This window comes from Numenius arquata, chromosome 2, assembly GCF_964106895.1.
Source record: "Numenius arquata chromosome 2, bNumArq3.hap1.1, whole genome shotgun sequence".
Classification (NCBI taxonomy): Eukaryota; Metazoa; Chordata; class Aves; order Charadriiformes; family Scolopacidae; genus Numenius; species Numenius arquata.
The window spans coordinates 50,795,883-50,815,622 of record NC_133577.1 but is presented as its reverse complement, the minus strand read 5'-3'; the positions used below and the strand labels follow the sequence as shown (position 1 = coordinate 50,815,622).

At 38.1% G+C, this 19,740-nt stretch overlaps 1 protein-coding gene across 26 annotated transcripts in view; it reads left to right on the top strand.

The window, feature by feature from the left end:
• The window catches only part of NRXN1 (neurexin 1), a 728,940-nt gene that overhangs the window by 484,566 nt on the left and 224,634 nt on the right, over positions 1-19,740 (top strand). For all 26 annotated transcript variants that reach the window (XM_074168426.1, XM_074168417.1, XM_074168423.1 and 23 more), the window contains one exon: positions 15,464-15,645. In XM_074168426.1, the coding sequence (XP_074024527.1) occupies positions 15,464-15,645 (182 nt within the window). The remainder of the gene's footprint in view (positions 1-15,463; positions 15,646-19,740) is intronic.

Here is a 19,740-nt window from a genome sequence, read left to right as displayed (position 1 = left end):
GTGAGCTTGACCTTGAACTGGTTGCTTTATGTTTTAAATCTATTGGGAACAAAACTGTGGGCTGTAACGCAGCCCACTTGCTGCAGAGAGCGTGCTGCTGGGAACCAGTTACCCTGGTTTCCTTCCAGTGGTGTGTTGGGTAAAGACCGCAGAGCCCGAGGTCTCCGTGTGTGGAACTGTACCCTCCAAACCCTTCCTACCAGCTCTGCCTGCACCTGGCGATGCAAATGGGATACAGATTATGGAGGAGCAAATTATATGGTGCTTATGGTGCCCACAGAAAGACAGATGATGGGTGATAACCGAGTCTGAGGTGAGAGAGGTAGAGCTACGGAAATGTTTTTAAAACTCTTAACTGGGAGCTGCTGCTGGCAGGGCATCAGCGTGAGCAGTTCTGAAATTCAGCTGGTGGGTCCCTGGTGGTCTGAAAGGGTTCACAAAGCGTAAGCCTTCAGGTGCTTTGAGAACAGGCTGTGTTACCTGACCGAGTCCAGTTTTCTACACAGGCCAGGTTGCTTTTTTCTCTCTTATTGTGTGTGATTGTTGGCTGCTGAATGTAGAGAAGAAGGTCACGCTGGTTGTTGTAGTTGCAGAGCTGGGCTTTCTGACAGTTGTCCAAAGGTCAGGCAGCTTGTTCTTTTGTGATCTGTCTTGAGTGTAAATAAATAAATGAAATACATTGAGGCAAAAAATCCCAAACTGTAATAGTTCAAAGTATCTTTTCAGATGAAATGGCACTTTATTGCCATACAAAACGTTGCATCGAAGAACTTGATGAAAACATACCAATTTGGCTTCTTTTGAAACTGCTCTCTTAAGACTGCCAACTTGGAAAGCAGCTGAAAGAAACAAGGGGAACCATTGATTGTTACACATGATGTGACAGCTAAAGTGTCTTCTTTAAAGGAGAAGAAAGTTCCTCAATAGCTCTCCTCCATCAGTACAAATTGCTACAAAAAGCAATTTACTATATGCTGGCCAGAATTAATAAATTGAGTTATTGATGTAGGATCCAGGTCACCGCCTAAACTGGAGGGAGGACTCAGGGGCACAGTGTCTTGCACAAACAGTATGGGGTTTTTTTTCTGTGCAGAAACTGTAGTTCCTCCAAGATACACAGCTCATGCTGACTCAGCACTTGAGATAATGAATCTTTTTCTGAAGTTGAGGTTTCTGCATATTAGTGACAGTATAATATATTGAGGCTGAGACTGATAATGGTACAAAGTAATCATCCCTTTTAAAACAGGAATTACTTTGATGAACATTAACATGAATATCAGTGTAAGTACAGGGTGTGCTTAGTACCATTTAACATGACCTTCATTTTGATAACAGCTCTAATTAGATGGTATTCTGTAGAAGCTGACAATCGGTTGTGTTCGCATTACTACAGTATCTCGTGGATTCTGTTTATCTGCAGTTTTGAGACTTTCACTCTTTCTTTATCATTTTTGTCTTATACAATGAGTTTAATCCCTTGAGCAGGTGAAATACCCACAACGTATGTAAGTGTTCTCAGACATGGGTGCTAGGAGGAGAGTGCTCTTCAGGGCTGTGGCTTCAGTCCCATGGCAGTGTAAATCCACAGCTTTCAGGTAGGGCCGACCGGATTATTCCAGAGGAGAAGAGGCACCAGTTCAGTTGCATCAGCTTCCTGAAGCAGTGTACCACAAGGTCTCTCGGACACTAATGCTGCCCTAGGAAAGAGGTGGTAATATACCTGGAATAAGGTAGTCTGGGCTTTGAGGGATCCAGGCTTGTTTGACACGCTTTCAGAGGATTTGCTTGTTATTTGGTTGTGCTTTACATTTATTTCAAGTTTATCAGGTTGAGCTAACATGTTACAAAAGCAGACTTTTCCACCCACCACAACAATTAGAGCAAGATTCATTCTTTAGGTCCAACATCTTTAAGATGCACTACATGTTTGCATAAGCCTAAAGGGACTCACTCTGTGAATTTCTTCATCACACTTTCTTCCTTGGTTCTCCTGTCTTGGGAGGGAAAGTACATCTCATGCCCTCTTGTGACTCTTTTGCAAGTGTTGGGTTCAGTTCTGCTGATGTTACTGTTGAAGAGATGCAGTGTGATTCTAATCCTAAGCTTTTTCTGTATCCTTTCCCTTACTCATGGCGTGTGTGTACCCTCTGCTTTCCCTTAAACCCACACCTGATCTGTGCATGGAACTGCTCTTACGTAGGCTTCAAGGGGGTCAGGTCACACAGAAGTTAAGACGGTGAAAAAGCATCAGTTCCCAACATCATCTTGCGATGGGCAGAGAATCAGGTCTGGCCTTCCTATTAATTGTGCTGTTATTTCTGGATTGGAAATGGTGAGGACAGTTGTTTGTGTCTGTGAGATGTTGAAAAGCAAACTTCTACGGAACATAAAAATGCCTCGCTATTTGCATTTGCAAATTAGGAGTTCCTCCTTATTTTTTAAGGTGCCTTTTGGGATTTTGGGATCACATATCCAAATTTTCATTTCAGCTGTTAATTCTAAAAATCTACTTTTTCTTTGTGAAAGTTCACATTCCCTCATTTTTTGATATTGTAAGATTATGCGACTTTAGGGAGGATTCCTGGTCATGACACACGTGACACTTGATCACTGCTACGATTCTGTATAATGCAGATAGGAATAAGTCAAGTTTGGGTCTACAAGCATCAAAGAGGTTTAATAGGAATTAATAGCAACTGCTGCTTAAGGAAGTAGTCTTGTGTTTCTCTTCATCATAGTTCTAGTTTAACAATCCTATGGCTAAATTTCATATACAGCCAAGATTCTGGATGTAGATGAGTCTGGATTTCTCCAGAAAATGTAGAAATTGCTTTTTTGGGATTTGTGAATTATTTTTTTTTCCTTGCATGCTGTTGTACATAATTTTTTTTATTTATCAAAAGGTATTTTGAAGCTTCTTTTAGTGTACAGGGAGTTAGTAGCTTAAGGACACTGATACTGAACATCATGTATTTTTTTCCCCAAGCAGTAGAGGGAGAATTGTTTGGAGACGTGGCCCGTGGCTCTGAGAGCTGCTCACAGTTTCTGCCGCATCATTAGAAACCAAACAATTTGTCAGAACTCTTGCAGATTAGGATTAGAAGAAGGAGAGGACGAACGATTGATGAAAGGGGAAATACAGGGTGACTGAAGCCCTGCTCTGAGCGTATCACTTTATCTGAAGCACTCTCATTGCAAACACTTGCTGAATGCTTTTTCTGTTGAAGGTCAGTAAGGATAAAAAATTGGGTTTGCCAATCAAATGAGAACTTCATTACTGTGTTTCAGAGACCAAGGCACACATCATTTTTAGCTCTGAAAGTCATGCAGTTTAACTTCACCGGGGTAATTAAAAAAAAAAATAAAAAATTTAGAAACGTATGTTTTTAAAAGTAGTACCAAGAAAGGTGCAGAAGTGCTTCAGCTTTGAATAGGGTAAAATATGCTTAAGAACTAATTAAATGATTTTTAAAAAATCATGCTTATTTTTACCAAAGATATTTTCAACCCAATAATATATAACAGAAGAGTGCATAATCGAGCATGGCAGACAGGGACCGTTGTGCTCTTGGAGTTAAGGGTACATTAGTGTTTCTATTACAGTCTTGTGTATTTTGTGAGATAAGATGGTTATAGTAATTGGTTCCAGACTGAAACGTAGCTTGAAAGACTGAGACCTGGGATCACAAGTTATATTTTTAGAAATGTATGCTGGGAATTACTTAAACTACTGTGGTTTGTTTATGGTACACTGGATTCCCAAGGTCCCCATTAAGGTCCACGGTCGCGTTAAAGGCAGTTTTGTATAAACAGGTAGGTAGGCACAATACAAGTAGTTTACAGTCTCCTACCCTCAGCCAGCAGCTTGCAATTCAAATAGATGCTTAACCCCACCGGCTCAGGGTCTGTGAGTGTATTACCAACTGAAGCACCTGTCTGGAACTCGGCTTAGGCATACCGAGGTCTTTGTGCTCACTGGAAGCCTAAGGATTAGCGTGTCCATCCTGTATCCAGAGGGCCAATTTGGAGGCACTTGCTGGCAAGTAGGACTGTTGGGTGCTTGTTCTTTGCTCCTCGGCTCAGGGGAAGCAAGAGCCTATTCCAAATCCCAGCATTTGACCTCCTTCCTTGGACGTTCTCTGGAATGCCTCTGCTACTGACTCCACTCTTCTGTGGAGCAACATGAGGAATGGCATCATGCAAGCCAAAAAGACGTTCCGCGTTTCTCAGCTGGGACCTAGTTCACTGGAAGCTTGGGGCCAAGATGTAAACTAAGTAACAAAGCAAATTGTTCCCATCCCCACAAAGCTCTTTGGGTTATCTTTGGCTCACGCTATGGGATCTGCAATTTTTCTGTGGCTAAGCAGAACGCCCCATTAGGAATATCTCTAACATTCACCGAGTGCCTTTCAGAAAAGGAGGCCCGGTTCTTTTCTCACTTGGGTTTTTATTTTGAGATGACTTTGGTTATTTCATTTGGGATTACTGCTTGCTGACTGAAAGACTGAAGAGAAATAGGCTCAGGTTGTTATTGCCGAAAGCAGGACAGGTCCTCCATACCTTGTTCTGTTCCTAGCTGTATCTTGAGGACAAGGGTGTTCATTTCCCCTTGCCATCTGAGTGTGTTATACCGGCAATAAGTGATAGCTTTGAGAGCAAAGAACTGAACTTCACATTGATGTATTTTCTAAACTATTATTTTCAAAAATGAGCATGAAAACAGTTTCAGCGCGAATGAGATGTTACTGTCGTATTTGGCCTGAGGTATTTATGATTTACTCCACAGCATCAAAACAAAGTTTATAAAGAGTTTGTCACAGAGCCTCAGGTAGTTATCCACTTGCTGCCCAAGAAGAGATATCAGATAGGAAGTGATACACAGAATTCTTATATACAGAGAGACATCTGTATATAAGGGACTGTGTTACTAGAAACATTTGTCTTTTCATACGGTTAGAATGTTGAAAAGCTTTTTATGCTATGTATTAGTTCTTGCAAATTGCTTGCTAATTTAATATCAGCAGCATCTAAACAGTAAGTAATTGCTTATGATAATGAGTGCAAACTAATTTACTGGAATATGTTAATATTCACAATGCACTTTAGAACAGCGGGGTATTCCAAAAATACTACTCTCTTGTTTAACTGCAGTGTTTAGGTTGCATTGTTATTACAAATGTTACCAAAATCATCACAAAGCCAGCCTCTCATTCAATAGCCATCTTATTGAGACTCCAGCATGCATACGTAAAGAATATGTATTGTCCTTTGAGAACTAAACAGGACATCAACACCACCTTCTAGATTTAAATAATGAATCTTAATTTCTGATTGATGTTCATTAGATGAACGTTTATAAGACAGACAAGAGCCTTCTTTCCCTTATGACTTGTAAAATTTAATTTAACAAATTTCAAGTCAAACAGCCTACAATCACTTTTTTAGTTTTGGGGTGTCTTAAATGGATTTACTCCAGTGTGTGAGGTGTAGAAACGTTTCTAGAAATGCTTTATGTAAATCTGTGGAAGAAAAGCTGTAGTGCAGAAGTCCTCAAAACTTCCAAGTTAGCATGACTTAGATGATTCTGCAAGACTGGCTTTTAGTGAATTTGAGTCGTCGTTTTTTCCTTCTTTTCTTGGGGTTGGATTGGTTTGGTTTGGGTTTTTTTAGCAAACTTAGATGAATGCTTATTGAAAAATGGGATATCTCTGAGCACATTTCTGCACAGAATAATTTTCCACATGCATTGGTATTACCTAGACCTCTGAAAGGTTCTTAACATCATTATGTATGTTACTGTAAAATGTTGTATTAAAGTAAGGCTTCCCAAACTATTGAAGACTGATCTGCACTTCAGAAAAAGTCATATCATAATTTCAATCATAATTTCATCCAACCAGACCTTTGGAAGTGGAAGGCCTACACAAAATCATGGCTGTAATTAGGCTGGGTTAGTCTTCAGAGGGTGATTAACTGCTCACCTTTCTTGTATATGCGGGTGAACTAAGTCATAGCTTGTAGTACTGGCACATGAAATCTCAGCAATGAGTCTCTGTTGAGATGAATGAATGTCTTACACCCCAAAACTGTTCTGTCAGGTTCTCTCCAGACACCGGTGTGGAATCCAGTGGTTAAACCGTGCTCCCTAATTAGTCAACTATGTAAAATGTTGAAAAACATAAGATGCATATTTTTCATTGCAGCTCTTTGTCCTCTGAAGCTGGCAGTGAATTGTTGCTTACAAACAACAGCATAAGGACTTTCCAAAGAAGAATGATAGCAATTATCATAATGACAAGGCATGTAGCGTTTTTGTGCCAGACCACAATTGGAAATCTATTATGTAGCATAACTGAAAGAAGTAGGAAGGAAGTGAATTGGCCCAACCTGGCTGGCCCCTATTAGCTGTTATTATAATGGTCTAATAACCTTAAAGAGTCAAATACAGCTGGATCTGTGTACCGCTATTAAATGCTATTTGTTTCTTGTGCAGATTTGATAACATAAGTAAACACTGATGTCCCAAAGTCAATCCTTGGGATAATGACTAGGGAACCTTTCCAGATAGAGTGTCATTTATAGCTGCTTGCTGGTTCTTAATTTTGGGCTTCCCTTGAGCCAACCAACCAGATATTTTTACATCATATTCCTCTTTTACCTGATACTATTCTGTGGTTTGAGTACATGTAATAGCAGTGAAGACTAGCTTTAGTTTTGAAATGTGAGGACTTTTAAAACCAGTTATTACTCTGTGTATCAAATGAAATGAAATGTCATGAATTTTTGGGCTGGCTCACGCTCGGAGTTAGTAAGACAATGGAATGCTACGAGACTGCAGTTAATATGTAGCTGGCTCATCAGTCCTTCCCTTTGCCCGATCTGCCTCTGAGTCGCCTCTAGCAACTGAACAGCTGCTTCAGTCGTGCATCCATGTGCTTCAGGGAGGCTTAAGCTCTATGTTTTTCCAAAGATTTAATATCTTTCATTTCATTTCATTTTTTTTAGGAGAAGAATCAGTGCTATTTTTGCATTTCAGGATGTAACCACTAAGAAACTATGCTCCTTCTATTTTTATTCTGCTATAGCCCATGTATGTCTGCTTGAAAATGTTCAGAAAGGCTACCACAACACTATTTTATCTGCTATTAGGAATTGAGTAATTAGTAGAAGACCCTGTATGCCACAGAACTTCTTACTCTTTAACTACCTTTACAAAAAAACAATATCTAACTTCATTGCACATTGTCCGTAATACAACTTGCTATTTTCAGAAGAGGGTCCACCTCAGCAGACTCTGTAAGTTGCAGTGTTGCCAGTACCTTCTTTCTGCAGCAGGTACTAGTAGCATCTTATCTGAGACCAGCATCTGACATCCTTGTGGTTGTATCATTTTTCAGTGAGTTTCAGTGAATTTATCAGGTTTGCAGTTAGTTGCATGCTAATTTTCAGCATGCTATACATTTTTTTTAAGGCAAGTTTTTACTATTTTTGAGAGCTCTCAAGTATTTCAGGATTTCTCAAGAGTAAATTATGAGATGCACAATTTAACAAGGAAGATAGTATAAATCTTACTTAGAAAAAACTAAGGTAATGCAAGATAGGATGGCTGGAGTATTGTATTAGTGAGGAAGCCAATAAGAAATTAAGACGTTAGTCTAGAAGCATACAAGACATTTGCAGCCAACCTCCTGTCCATTTTAGCATAATTAAATAACTTAAGGCCAGCTATTTCAAATGTTTGTATCTTCATTTAAAGAATAGGGGGTTGATTTTAAGAGGTTGCCAGAAATGCTGCAACACTTCTGAGAAGCAGGACACCCCTGTAGGTGCTTGAATAAAAACATAACTCCAGGTATTCTGTTTTGCACAATCTAATGACTTTAAAAAAATTATTATATTATTTCTTTGAAAAGTACATTGCCTTTTGATGGAGCTATACAGAGAAAATTTAATTTTGAATTTTCTTCTACTGTTTTTTGTCCTATATGCACATCTGTGCAGAACTACTTTTGTGGGAGATGTTCAGATCCTGGTGCATAAGCAGTTTGTCTTCAACTTAGAGGCCTCTCAGTTGAGTCAGTGAGCTTGGAAACTCTAACAACTGAAGTTACTTGGCTTACGGGATTTCTGACTTCTGCCAGGTGTCCATTGAGTTTGTAAGGCCCCTGGGCTGGAGCTATTGAATGATTTCACATAGGCCACCAACAGATGGTAAAAACATTTGGTCTCTATCAACCTGCGTAGTATTTGGGCTAACGTCCTAGTTTCTGCATCCTGTTACAAATCCCTTCAACTAACCAGCCCCTTAACTGCATTCATTTTGTATGTTGGCACAACTAATAAGCCATAAGAAGCAAATCAGTGCACGTGCAGTCCATTTATTTTAATGGAATTTAATGTAACAGTAGTTGAAGTATAGGGCCTTGACATTTCCTAATGTAAGGCGTGTGGGGACCAGAACGGTTCTATTGTCTTCAAGAGTGCTTGAGTTTACTAATTTCAGCCTGATAATGCCTTTACTTTCTATCTGTCCGGAAATATTTTTCATCTCATTGCCTTCTCATATGTGTTTCCCGACAACGCAATTTCCGCTTCTCTAGGCACTGTTCAAAAAATTTATCTTTAACTATATGTTGGCAGGGTTGTAGGAGGAATAGAAACTTCCCTTATTTATAGATGTTTGACTTTTAATTTCAATCTGACTTTTTGGCAAGCTTTCAGCAGCAGACACGTTGTATCCTTGTTACCTTTAATAGAGTTATAATGGATTAAAATGTTCCATGTTGACTGCAGTATGACATTTAAAGTAGGCTTTCATTTCAGATATATATCATTTTCTAACCATCTACATTACATAAACGTGCAAAGCAATAATGGGGAATTACTTGGCTTACATTTCATACAGAAATGTTCTAAATTCATTTTGAACAGCCATCCATACTGGAAAATGATAGGTAATAGGCAGCCAGTAAAATTTTTAAACGGAGAGATTCTGGAGAAGAACAGTAATTTTCTTTTACCAGTCTGTGTCGGATTTGCAAAGAAAGACCGTACTCTTTCATAAAATAAATCATTGGGTTTGTATAAATGAACACGCTAATGAGATCAACAAACCCCAGAACTTTTTTATTGTGTATGTTTCAAATATAATTAAAATAATTTTACAGAATCAGTGCCTAACTATCAAGTCTATTGGCATTCAGTAAATCACCATGTTTTGTTAACAAGTCAGATGAACAGATACTCTAATTTCTACATTCTCTTAGAAGTCCTTTCAGCTAGTTCTTGCTTAGCTAAGGTCCTTCTCAAAATAATATTCATTTTAAACACAATTGAAAACTCTTAGTTTGATATGCCTTCTCAAACTGAGCAGTACTTTACTCCAGTTAAGTGATCTAATCTAAATCAATGGGGTCATTCGAGATCTAAGATGCTACTTGATTTGAGTAAAGATATTAGAATCACTCCAGTTGGAAAATCCTTTAAATTCTTTGAAACTTTTATTTTAACCATCGGTGTCATTTATGATGGTAAGATTGATGCTAGCTTCTAATACTGATGCTAAGCTGCGTAAGAGTTGTCCTTTATAGGCACACACATTCATTACTCACACGTTTTAGTTTGTACCTTAGTGACCCAGCTGAAATCAATAGAGCTAGATATCCTCATTGTAGATAAGTATTATATATTTTGGCTTGAAATATGAACATTTTGTTCCAAAAGCGGCAAAAATAATGAATCCTGTTCTTTTATGGAATGGTGCCTTCTTTTCCAAATGTTACTCTCTGTCACTGCAAGAATCCAATAGTTTCTGTTCCTTTTTCCTCCCAGAGCTCCTGATCACACTTCCAATGTGTGACCCTATTGTCTGGCTAGTGTAGCACACTGAGTGTCTTGACTGGCCCACCAATATACAACTACTGAGTGCCCTACAGGCTATTACCAAGCAAAAACTATAGCGGTTGGGCCCTAGGTATTTCTCTTTTGCACGGTCATTTATTTTCATTAAACTGCTAAGAGTAAATTTTGTTTAAAATTTCTGCCTGTTCCTCTCTCAAATTTGGCTGAACGTGACTATTAGATTGAAAAGTTATTGGAGGATGAGCAAGGACAGTGGCTAGGTTGTGCAGCTCCATAAGGTTGTCCTCCACAGAGAAACTTTCTAAAAATAAGACTTCGTATTTGAAACAGGAGAATTAAAATTACAAAGGCAAATGGAACCACAATGGAGTGTTTTTCCCCAACTTTATTGTGGCATGCAGTATAAAATACAAAGCACAAAGCCAGAAACAAGGACGGTTTGTATTTGTATAGTATCTTTAACATTTAAAGGGTCTTAAATAGGTTTGGCAATCTCCGCACATGGACAAAGCATTTCTGTCTTGCATTATGGGGAGAGGTATGATGTGACCTGGTTCATGGAGAAGCCTTCCACTGAGTTCTCGGCAAATGCAGAGAATTAACTGGAACCAGACTTCAGTCCAGGTGGCTGAAGGTGGAGTTGTACATTTGTCAGTTGAACCAGTGACCAGTGTCAGGTTGAACACTCCTTTTAGTCAAGAGTCTGTTGGCAGAAAGTCAAATTATGGGAAGACCCTAGGATCATTTTAGACAGGTGAGAATGCTATTGTGCCACCTACAAAGCATTTATCAGGTCATAGTAACTTCCAAATACCGTTGCCAAGGGTGCCTCTTGCTCTGCCTACTTCTCTTACCTTTAAAGGAAATGAACTGGTTTTGTGCGTCCAGGAGAGCATTCTTGAAAAACTCCCAGCACTCGCTATCTCCTTTACCCTCCATGAAAGCTTCCCACGGAATCCCTTCCAGCTGAGCTCTGAGCGAGCTGAAGTTTGCTCTTCTGAAATCTAAGCCCCGTGTGGTAGTACTAACCTTCAGCGTGCTCAGCAGGACCCCAAACTCCACAATATTGTCATCATTGCAGCCAAGGCTATCACTAACTGAGACACTACAAAGCCGGTTTTCTTGGTTTGTGAGTAGCAAATCCAGCAGTGCCTCATTCCTGGTTGGCATATCTAACATTTGTATGAGGAAACAGTCCTCTACACATTCCAGGATCTTGATGGATGACGTGTGTGAGCTGCTGTATTGTTCTTCCAGCAAATGTCTTTCCTGGAACTTCAGCTTGGGCAGGATGAAAATACATAGATAAAAATGTAAAAAGAAGTATTAATGGAGATTTATATGCTTCCCTGAATGTAACAAGTGTGATTAATGCCACCACACAGATATTTGTGCAAATGTATATATATAGAGAGATTCATATTGTAAATTCTTCACTCTTGGTAATTAATAGCAGCCTGCACGAATAGTGTCACTGGATTCAGCAGGTTTATCAATGCAAGTAATTACTTACCAGTGGGAATATGAGGGTTCACATTCTAGCTCACAATGAAGTAAAGTACTGATAACATACAGAAGGAAGAAAATTACATTATTGGGTAATTTCTCAATATAACCAGCAATGCTTAACCTTCTCAATTTTTATAAGAGTTAAAAATTGCTTTACTATTAATGAAAGGGCAGCTAAGAGTTTTCATTACTGAAGTTTACAGGCTTCAGTCTTTAGTTTTCCAGCTATAGAGTGTGATAGAATCATAGTTCATTGGGGTCCAGAGCTCAGTCAAAGCATTGCTTTCACTTAATCGGAATCTGAAACCTGATGCGAATGTTGAAAATGAACATTGTTACTAATGTTATATGGGAAAAATGGAATTATGGACATTACCTTTCAGTGCAATATACCTTAGACATAAAATTGAGATGAACATGAGGAAGGTAGAAAGGTATTGTTTTGTTGTTGATTTGAGCAAACTATTAAACTACATCAGATGTAACTTCAGAGCAATAAATATTGAAAAGCTTTGCAGTCATACACAGTAATAGATACAGTAAATGGGCACTAAACAAAATATTTATCTGCTTAATACTGTATAGGTAAGCAGACGTCCTTGAGTTGCTGCCAGGCTGTGCTGAAATGAATGCACTATTTCATAAAGATGAATTTTGCAAACAAGTAGGACTTGAGAGACCCAGGCCATTAAAAAACATTACTGTATCTTGACCGCTGGCAGTTTGTTACAATAGGGAACCGTGCTTTCACAGTTAAGAATTTCAAAGAGCTGTACGGACATTTTTCCTAAACATTGTGTAGATGCACGGACGCATAAAGAATTACGCAGTAAATTCTGCGGCTGAGAGATATAACTGGCATGTTACAAACTTGCCTACTTACAAGTACTGTGCTGATGGCATTGCTATTCTTGACATTCTAATTCTGCTGCTTTCAATTCTCTTGAGATGATAAACCCCAAACAACACAGTGCCATAAGCTAAAAGAGAGAAGGAAGATGACTGGGTTTTAGTGACAATGTTCTGGAGACATTATAAGTGGAGACATTATAAGGTTTGTCAGAGAGCATAAAAGCCTTCATGGAGCAAGTGAATTAGGCTTCCTCTGTTGTTTCTTAACGGATCCAAATTTGAAAGTAAGCAGGGTGGTTTTGAACAACTGCTCAGTTTCTAGCTTTTAATAGTTAATGGGGGGTCAGACTATAAGCTGAGATCAATCCCAGAGTAATAAATTTTACATTATTATATTTGTCTTTCTTGAAATATCAACACTAGAGGAACTATTCTCAAATGGCTTCCGACCCATTTTTTTTTCCATAATTAATACAGGAAATTCAAGGAACGTGACTCCCTGTACAGCTTAGACAGAGGCAGATCTGTATTCATTAGTGTTGATTAACTAGTCTGTTAGCAGACACGCAGTTAGTTTGAAGAGCTGCAAAATGGACAGTTGTAAAGAAAGGAAAGCTTTGCCTTAAAAAAACATAAGCCACATGTTATCATGGATAAAAGATAAGTTTTTTTAACTTTGATGTTGATTCTACATCGCTTAATATTTACAGCTAGATTTATCGAGCCCTATTGACATTGACCTTGGCTTCAATGCGGCAGCAGTATGGAATGAATTGCTCTTCATTGGTTTATTTGAAGGGCAGGATTTAGCGAAAAACCACGACAAAGGATCACTCTGAATCAGAACTACCGTTTCTCATTGTTCAGATCTGGATACTTACTTCTGGGTCGTTGTATTCAGTATGACTCCACCATCACTTGGCAGGCTTTTTCTTTGTCTTCTATATTGGGTAAACACATCTGTTACAACCAAGAAAAGGAGAATTATGCACTCCCACTTAAATCTTATATATTATTCTAACAGTTTCATCTGTGGCATTGAGGTGTGAGGAGTTGTTTTTTCTTAGCCTGCTCATTTTTGTAACTTATAAGAACCTCATTCATGACCTGACACAATATTTTATGAAGTCAACAGAAAGGCTGTCACTGTTTTTAATGAGCTTCGGATCAAGCCCTCCGTTTTTCAACAACACAGAATAAATCCTTTCACTACAGACAACAATGTGACATACACTGTATAAAGGTCCAAACTCTGTCGCTTCTCAATTGGTTCAAGATTTGAAGTCGGCACTAGCAGCAAAGAGAAGAACTTGAGGACCATCAAAAGTGATATTACCTGTCTCATGTGTCTTTGTTTTGGGATGTACTAGAACTGGAGATTCAACCGTTATTACTGAATAGCGCACAACAGCTTATTGAGCGTTTCAGAGCAACGTGTATGAGGAAAGCAAGGGTGGGTGGGAGAGCAGGAAATTAGGTTTTCATCACACACATTCCTAAACCAGACACCATTTGCCCATGTCCATTGCCAAGTTTTTTTAAGGCACAGCCCCTATCTTCCCTATTCTTGAACAACTCTTTAGAATGACGATAAAACCTGATTTCACTTGGAGTGTAATCAGATCTGTTATTGTGTTTGTCTTTGCTAAAGAGAGTTGACAAGTTTTCCTAAAACACATGCAGGTTGGTATTTTGCCATCAAGAAAAAAGCCAAGAGATCTATTCGAAGCACAGTGCAATCCTGCAAGTGTGTTGATATAAAATGAGCTTTACAGTTTTTTAAGTGCTATGCGCAGTGCATAAAATATTACAAATTGATGGGACTGGGAAAAAGTAATTCCATAAAGGAGAAGTGATGTTAGAAATAAATATGGGATAACTTTTTAAAAACACCAGGTGACATTTTTGCTTTGAGACTGACACAAAGCAGTCTCCCTCAGCAGTAGAGTAAGATTTTGAGACATCTGGAAGTTAAAGGAGTGGCGTAACTTTACAGCCCTTCTTGTATTTGGCTTTAAAAGTCTACACGTTCAAGGGATTTTAGATCCTTTTATGTGCTCACAGCATTTTTGGTCAATCTAGAATGAAAGAAAGAAAATGACAATTTTGTTGGTCTGCTTATCTCCTTACGTGGACATGGGAAGTATGTATAGCGAGAATACTGGGTAGAATAAAGTGAATTACATTTCATAAAATTGAGAGTAGCCACAGAGTGAGCCGGCTTAGAAGAGGAGTAAAATGTGACACCTGTATTTACAATGCACTGACATATCTCCCTGAGCTTTGACCTGTCTTCACAGAAAATAAGCGGACAGCTTGTAGTGACTTTAGTTGATCGTGATCAAACGATAGATCAAGTACATGCACAGTTTGCCTGCCACATGCTGTTGTTCGGATACAAGTTTTAAATGGAAAATGTGCAGATCTGCTGCTATTTTCATTCAGAGGAAATAAGCTGGTGATGAAGTGAAGCACCTGAGCGCTAAGCGCTTTCAGATTACAACACTTGTTTAAAGCAGATTATAGATTTTGTAAGTGCACACTGGAGATAATGTGCGAAGATTTCCACTCTTATTAAGTTATACATCGAGCATTATGCAAATAAGCCATTGCTTACTTAGATGGTAGACTGATATCTTTTTGTCCTGACGTGACAAGTAAAGTATGTTTCCATTTGTTGTCCCCATCACAAACCGAAAAACCTCAGATCTGTAAAAGTCTTATCTGGATGTATTTGGTAACGTCTTGCTTCGCTGGGCACGATGGTGTATCATATAGTGTATATCATTTTCATTGTGTAAATAAGGAGCTGCGTTTTTTTGTCAATAGTGAGATAACTGGAATTACTTGATTTCCTCTCCACATAGGCCCAGTTTGGAAAAGAATTTGGTTCAACTCATCCCTGTTCTGCACATCACAGAAACACGTTCTTCAAGCATATGCTTAAGAACTCTCTTGAATAGATATGCATTTCTGAATCAGAGCTATGATATTTTAAGTCGCTGCATATGCAATTATGTTATATTCTGTGTTGATTGCACTATATAAAAAGCACTAATATTGCGCTTGCTGCAAAATTTTCAGAGATAAAGGCCCCTTCCTGTTGAAATATATTCTTGTTTGGTTCTATGAATCCATTTGCTGTATGGGAAGATCTTGATTTTTGCAGAGCGTATGATTTCCATATGGGTGTGCACTGGTGGAAGTGAGCTAATTATCTTTATTTCTTGTTTTACAGCGGGAACAACATATATCTTTAGCAAAGGTGGTGGACAGATCACTTACACGTGGCCTCCTAATGATCGGCCAAGCACTCGTGCGGACAGACTGGCAATAGGGTTTAGTACTGTTCAAAAAGAAGCTGTGTTGGTACGAGTGGACAGTTCTACTGGGCTCGGAGATTATTTAGAGCTGCATATCGTAAGTATTATTAACAAATGCATGATATTTCTTCTTGTCCTGGTTCTCCTTATATTTGTGGTTTTAAAATTTATTTTATTTTAATGTAAATACAGCAGTTTGTTAATGAACAATTTTAGGGTCAATAGTGAACTAAATGATAATGGCTTATAGCATACAATACTGTACAGGGTCTCAGACATTCTCAAAATGCCTTTTACTTATATACATATATACATATATACATATATACATATATACACACATATATATACTGCTACTTTATATGGCTTTTCAATTAAAGATCACACAGTGATACCTGTACAGATAAAGAAATTTACTGCAATCTAATTTCATAAAACAGGATTTGGCAATGTCGGAGGAAGGTACATTCATCTTGGAGGATTTAATCTGGAATCTGCTGAGGGAATCGCAGTGTATCACAATTGACTGTGCTTATTGTTAATACTAGAATTTATCCTCTGATTTCACCATTCCTTTGTGATGATAAATCTTAAGTAGAAAGCAAGATTGTCAAGCTAGGAAGCCTTAAAAAGTAATTTCAGCTGCCTTAAAGCAAATAACTAGCAATCAAAATTGAAAGCATCTGGATTTTTATGGCAACATAAATAAATGATCAGTTGAGATAAATATAACTAGGGCAGTATAAAAATTTGTTGTTTAGATTAGTCTCAACTTTGTTAATGTATTAGTTTGATTTTGATTTAAGAATCTCTCTACTTTCAGGAACAGAAGAGTTCCTTTTGAATGAAATTACTTATTGATCTATAACCAATTACACTTTTACCCTCAGAAAACACTCAGCAGTGATCATTTTCAAAATTAGAGGGAATTACAGTATTCAATCTTCCTGGGTGCCTTATTTCTGTAAAGGCACGCTTGCATTGCACCAAGGTGCTTTTTTTAAAATTTACTGGCTTGAGTAAGTAAACAAAGAAAGAAGGCTATAAATAAAATTCAGAAGTTGTCTATACCCTTCTATTACATTGAAACACACGGACAAAATGGCTGGCTGGTATTGTACAATCTTAATTTAAAAATGTGAACAAAGCAACTTCTCCCAGAAGTGCCAGAAAAGCTGAGAGCCTACATTCTTCAAGGCAAGTATTGTGTTGCTGAAGAGAATTTAAAAATTTGCTTTCCGAAGCCGCATCTAACATCAGGTGCCTAGTCATCATTTGACTGTTCCTTTGCAAGCTGAGAGCAGATCCACCCACTGTGGTCAACACTATTACTTTCTTCTTACAGTGTTTTCTTTTTCATTAGCATATTAAGGAATGTTTTTCTTGTAGATTTACTATATCTGGAGTCTGTCAAAACCACAGTGATCATGTAATCTTCTGTTTAGCCTTGATTTGTCCATTTTAATACAAACATTGGGTTCGTTAATTATCAGTTGGAGATCAAAAGTTATTGCCTGGTCATAAGTGTTTTGGGGTTTCCTTTTTCCAAATAACTTTCTTATACCTATGCTGTAGCAACAAATGGCAAAAATAAAGGAATAATTGAGAGTTTTCTATGGTCATAAACACTACCAGCTTAATAAGGGTGGGGAAAATCAGAAATTATACTGATAATTTCTGTAATTTTTGGACCTGAAATTTCCGGTCCTGAAATTTCTGTGAAGCAGCAAAAGGCCTTTTATTGTCATGCTCTGTGAGGTGATCGTGGCCTTCTCCTGTTGTCTTTGCAAGAGACTTTGACAACCTCCCTGAAGCCCACTCTGCTTCGGAGTAAAATCTGTGATAACTGTGCAATTTCACTGGAACAAGGTCTGACCTTCTGAGAGCTGCTTCTCTTTAGTCTCTCGTGTGGAGACACTAAGGGATTGACCTGAAATCCTAAGATGTCTGGCAAGGATTTTTTTAAGGGCCATCAATGTTAGATAAAACTTGGAAAACTGCTGGGATATAATTTCCCAGATTCTATTTCAAATAAGGATAGTATTCAAAAGAAAGTTGAAAGGCAGTATTTTCAAAAGCACTGGTGTTATCAAAGAACATATATCTTATTAAAGTCGGTGGAACTGTAGGCACTTCTGAGAATTTTACCTGAGATCTATTTTAGCTCAGCAAGATATAGTGAAACATCACAGTTATAAAAATGAAGAAGAATATAGAAATGGAGAGGCCTATGTATATGTTTTTTATTTGAAAAATAGCTTATTGGATTGAAGTTTTTCAATATTGGCAGCTATTGCATTAAACTAGCTGTAATAAAAGTAGTAGGAGGGTTGTGTCACTCAAAACTTCCTTCTTGCACCGACGTTGAGATGCCACTAAGAACGTCTTACCTACTAAGTAACTAGAAATATGCAAAAGCTACGAATAGCGGTAGGAGGAAAAACTGGAAGGAGGGAAGAGTCTAATTCTGCATGTTCTTTTGCATGCACCCACCCACCTGTTTGTATAATGAATATGCATGAGCGATGAACGCCTGTGTACATTAAGATGCACTGTGCATGGATAACTTGCCTGTGTTATATCAACTATAACATTATAACAAGGATATAGTTGTGATTTAATTATGCTGGGATTCAGTTTTACAGTATGGTAGAAACAGGTTCCTTTGTTACTGAGCTTCCTGGGTTCCATTTTACCCAGGAGGTCATTAATCACTCGGATCCTCCTCACTGACAAAATTTGGGACAGATGTGTAACCAGAGGTTTTAAGTGTATTTTTAGCAGAATGGTGGCAAAGGAAGTTCCACGGGGAACTATTGCTTTGAGGTAAATGTTTTAAAATCATAGTCCTCACTAGCATGTGAGGGTGCTTGTTTGGGATGTTTCAGAACAGAACTATGAGGTAGCTTGCTCTTAACCTTCTTCATTCTAGGAATGGAAGAGAAAATTACAAGATTGATTATGGTACTTCAATGTGTGCTTGCCCTCTTTATTATTCTGTTTACTTAAAGACGATGTAAACCTAATAATGAAATCAAGCTCATAACAAATTCTGATTTGGAAAATTGCTACTTGATCATCTGAATCACAGCTTTAGTGTTAGGTTAGGAGCACATTTATTTAAAGTAATCATTTAACCTCCCCAAATAACCATTGTTAATATGAGAAACATTTCAAAAAATTTGTAATACCAGATGCTTTACAGTTCCAGTGCAAATATTTTAAATTCCAAGGTAGATTATTATAAAACCTCACCTCTACTGTAGCAGCCTAGATATAAAGGACTGGTTGTGTATGTGATACGTATGCATCCCTGTGCTCCAAGAAAAGGATGTTAATATGCCTTAGTCACCCAGAGAAGCAGCAATTTTCATAGCTATCACTTGACTGCTGTTACTGAAGTGGTCTCCAGTGCAGTCTCTGCTGGGAGATACAGTTCAAGAGGAAATAAATATCATGGCTAAAAGTCTACTGCCATTTCCTTCTCCTGTTGACAGATAAAAGAAGGACAGATAGCTCTGACAATTACTACACAATCCTCCTTTTTTTCCCTTCTTCTTGGCATGGTCCTTATCCATCTCCATGCCAAATGGGAAAAGGCAGCAGCTTGTTCATGCAGTGTTCGGTTAATCACCATGTGCACTTCTGTGCTTGGTTTTTTTCATTGACTTCTAAAACCCTTAGGTAATTCTGTCAGTGATTCCTGTTCCTATGTCTGCTCTTCTTCTCTTCCCACCCTCTTCTCCCAAGTCATTAAACAGACAAGTAGATATATGCCATCGTGTTTCACGAGCACTGTGCTGTTACTGCCTCAAGTTTCCAGCTTTTCTATGGTAAGGAACAAAGTGAAGTTAGACAAAGATATTGCCTCGAAGGACTAAGAAATTCTGTTAAAATTGCTCTTTCTGGCAATCCTGGTAGCATAGGAAACTGGCGTTCTCCCATGTGGCACAAGTAATATTTGCTCTACTAATGAAGACAAGAAGGATAGAAATCCATCAATAGACTTCAACACTTTGAAAAATTGATTTAAGTATAAATTATGCCACGTTTTTATCTGTCATTGTTAAAATGAAAGACTTTATACCAAAGTGTAATATTTTGTGTGCTGGATGAAATTAGTCAGCAGTTTCTGTGTCTTCCTTGTTTGTGTCATTTGTTTTAAAACAGAAATATTTTGGGAGCACAAAAC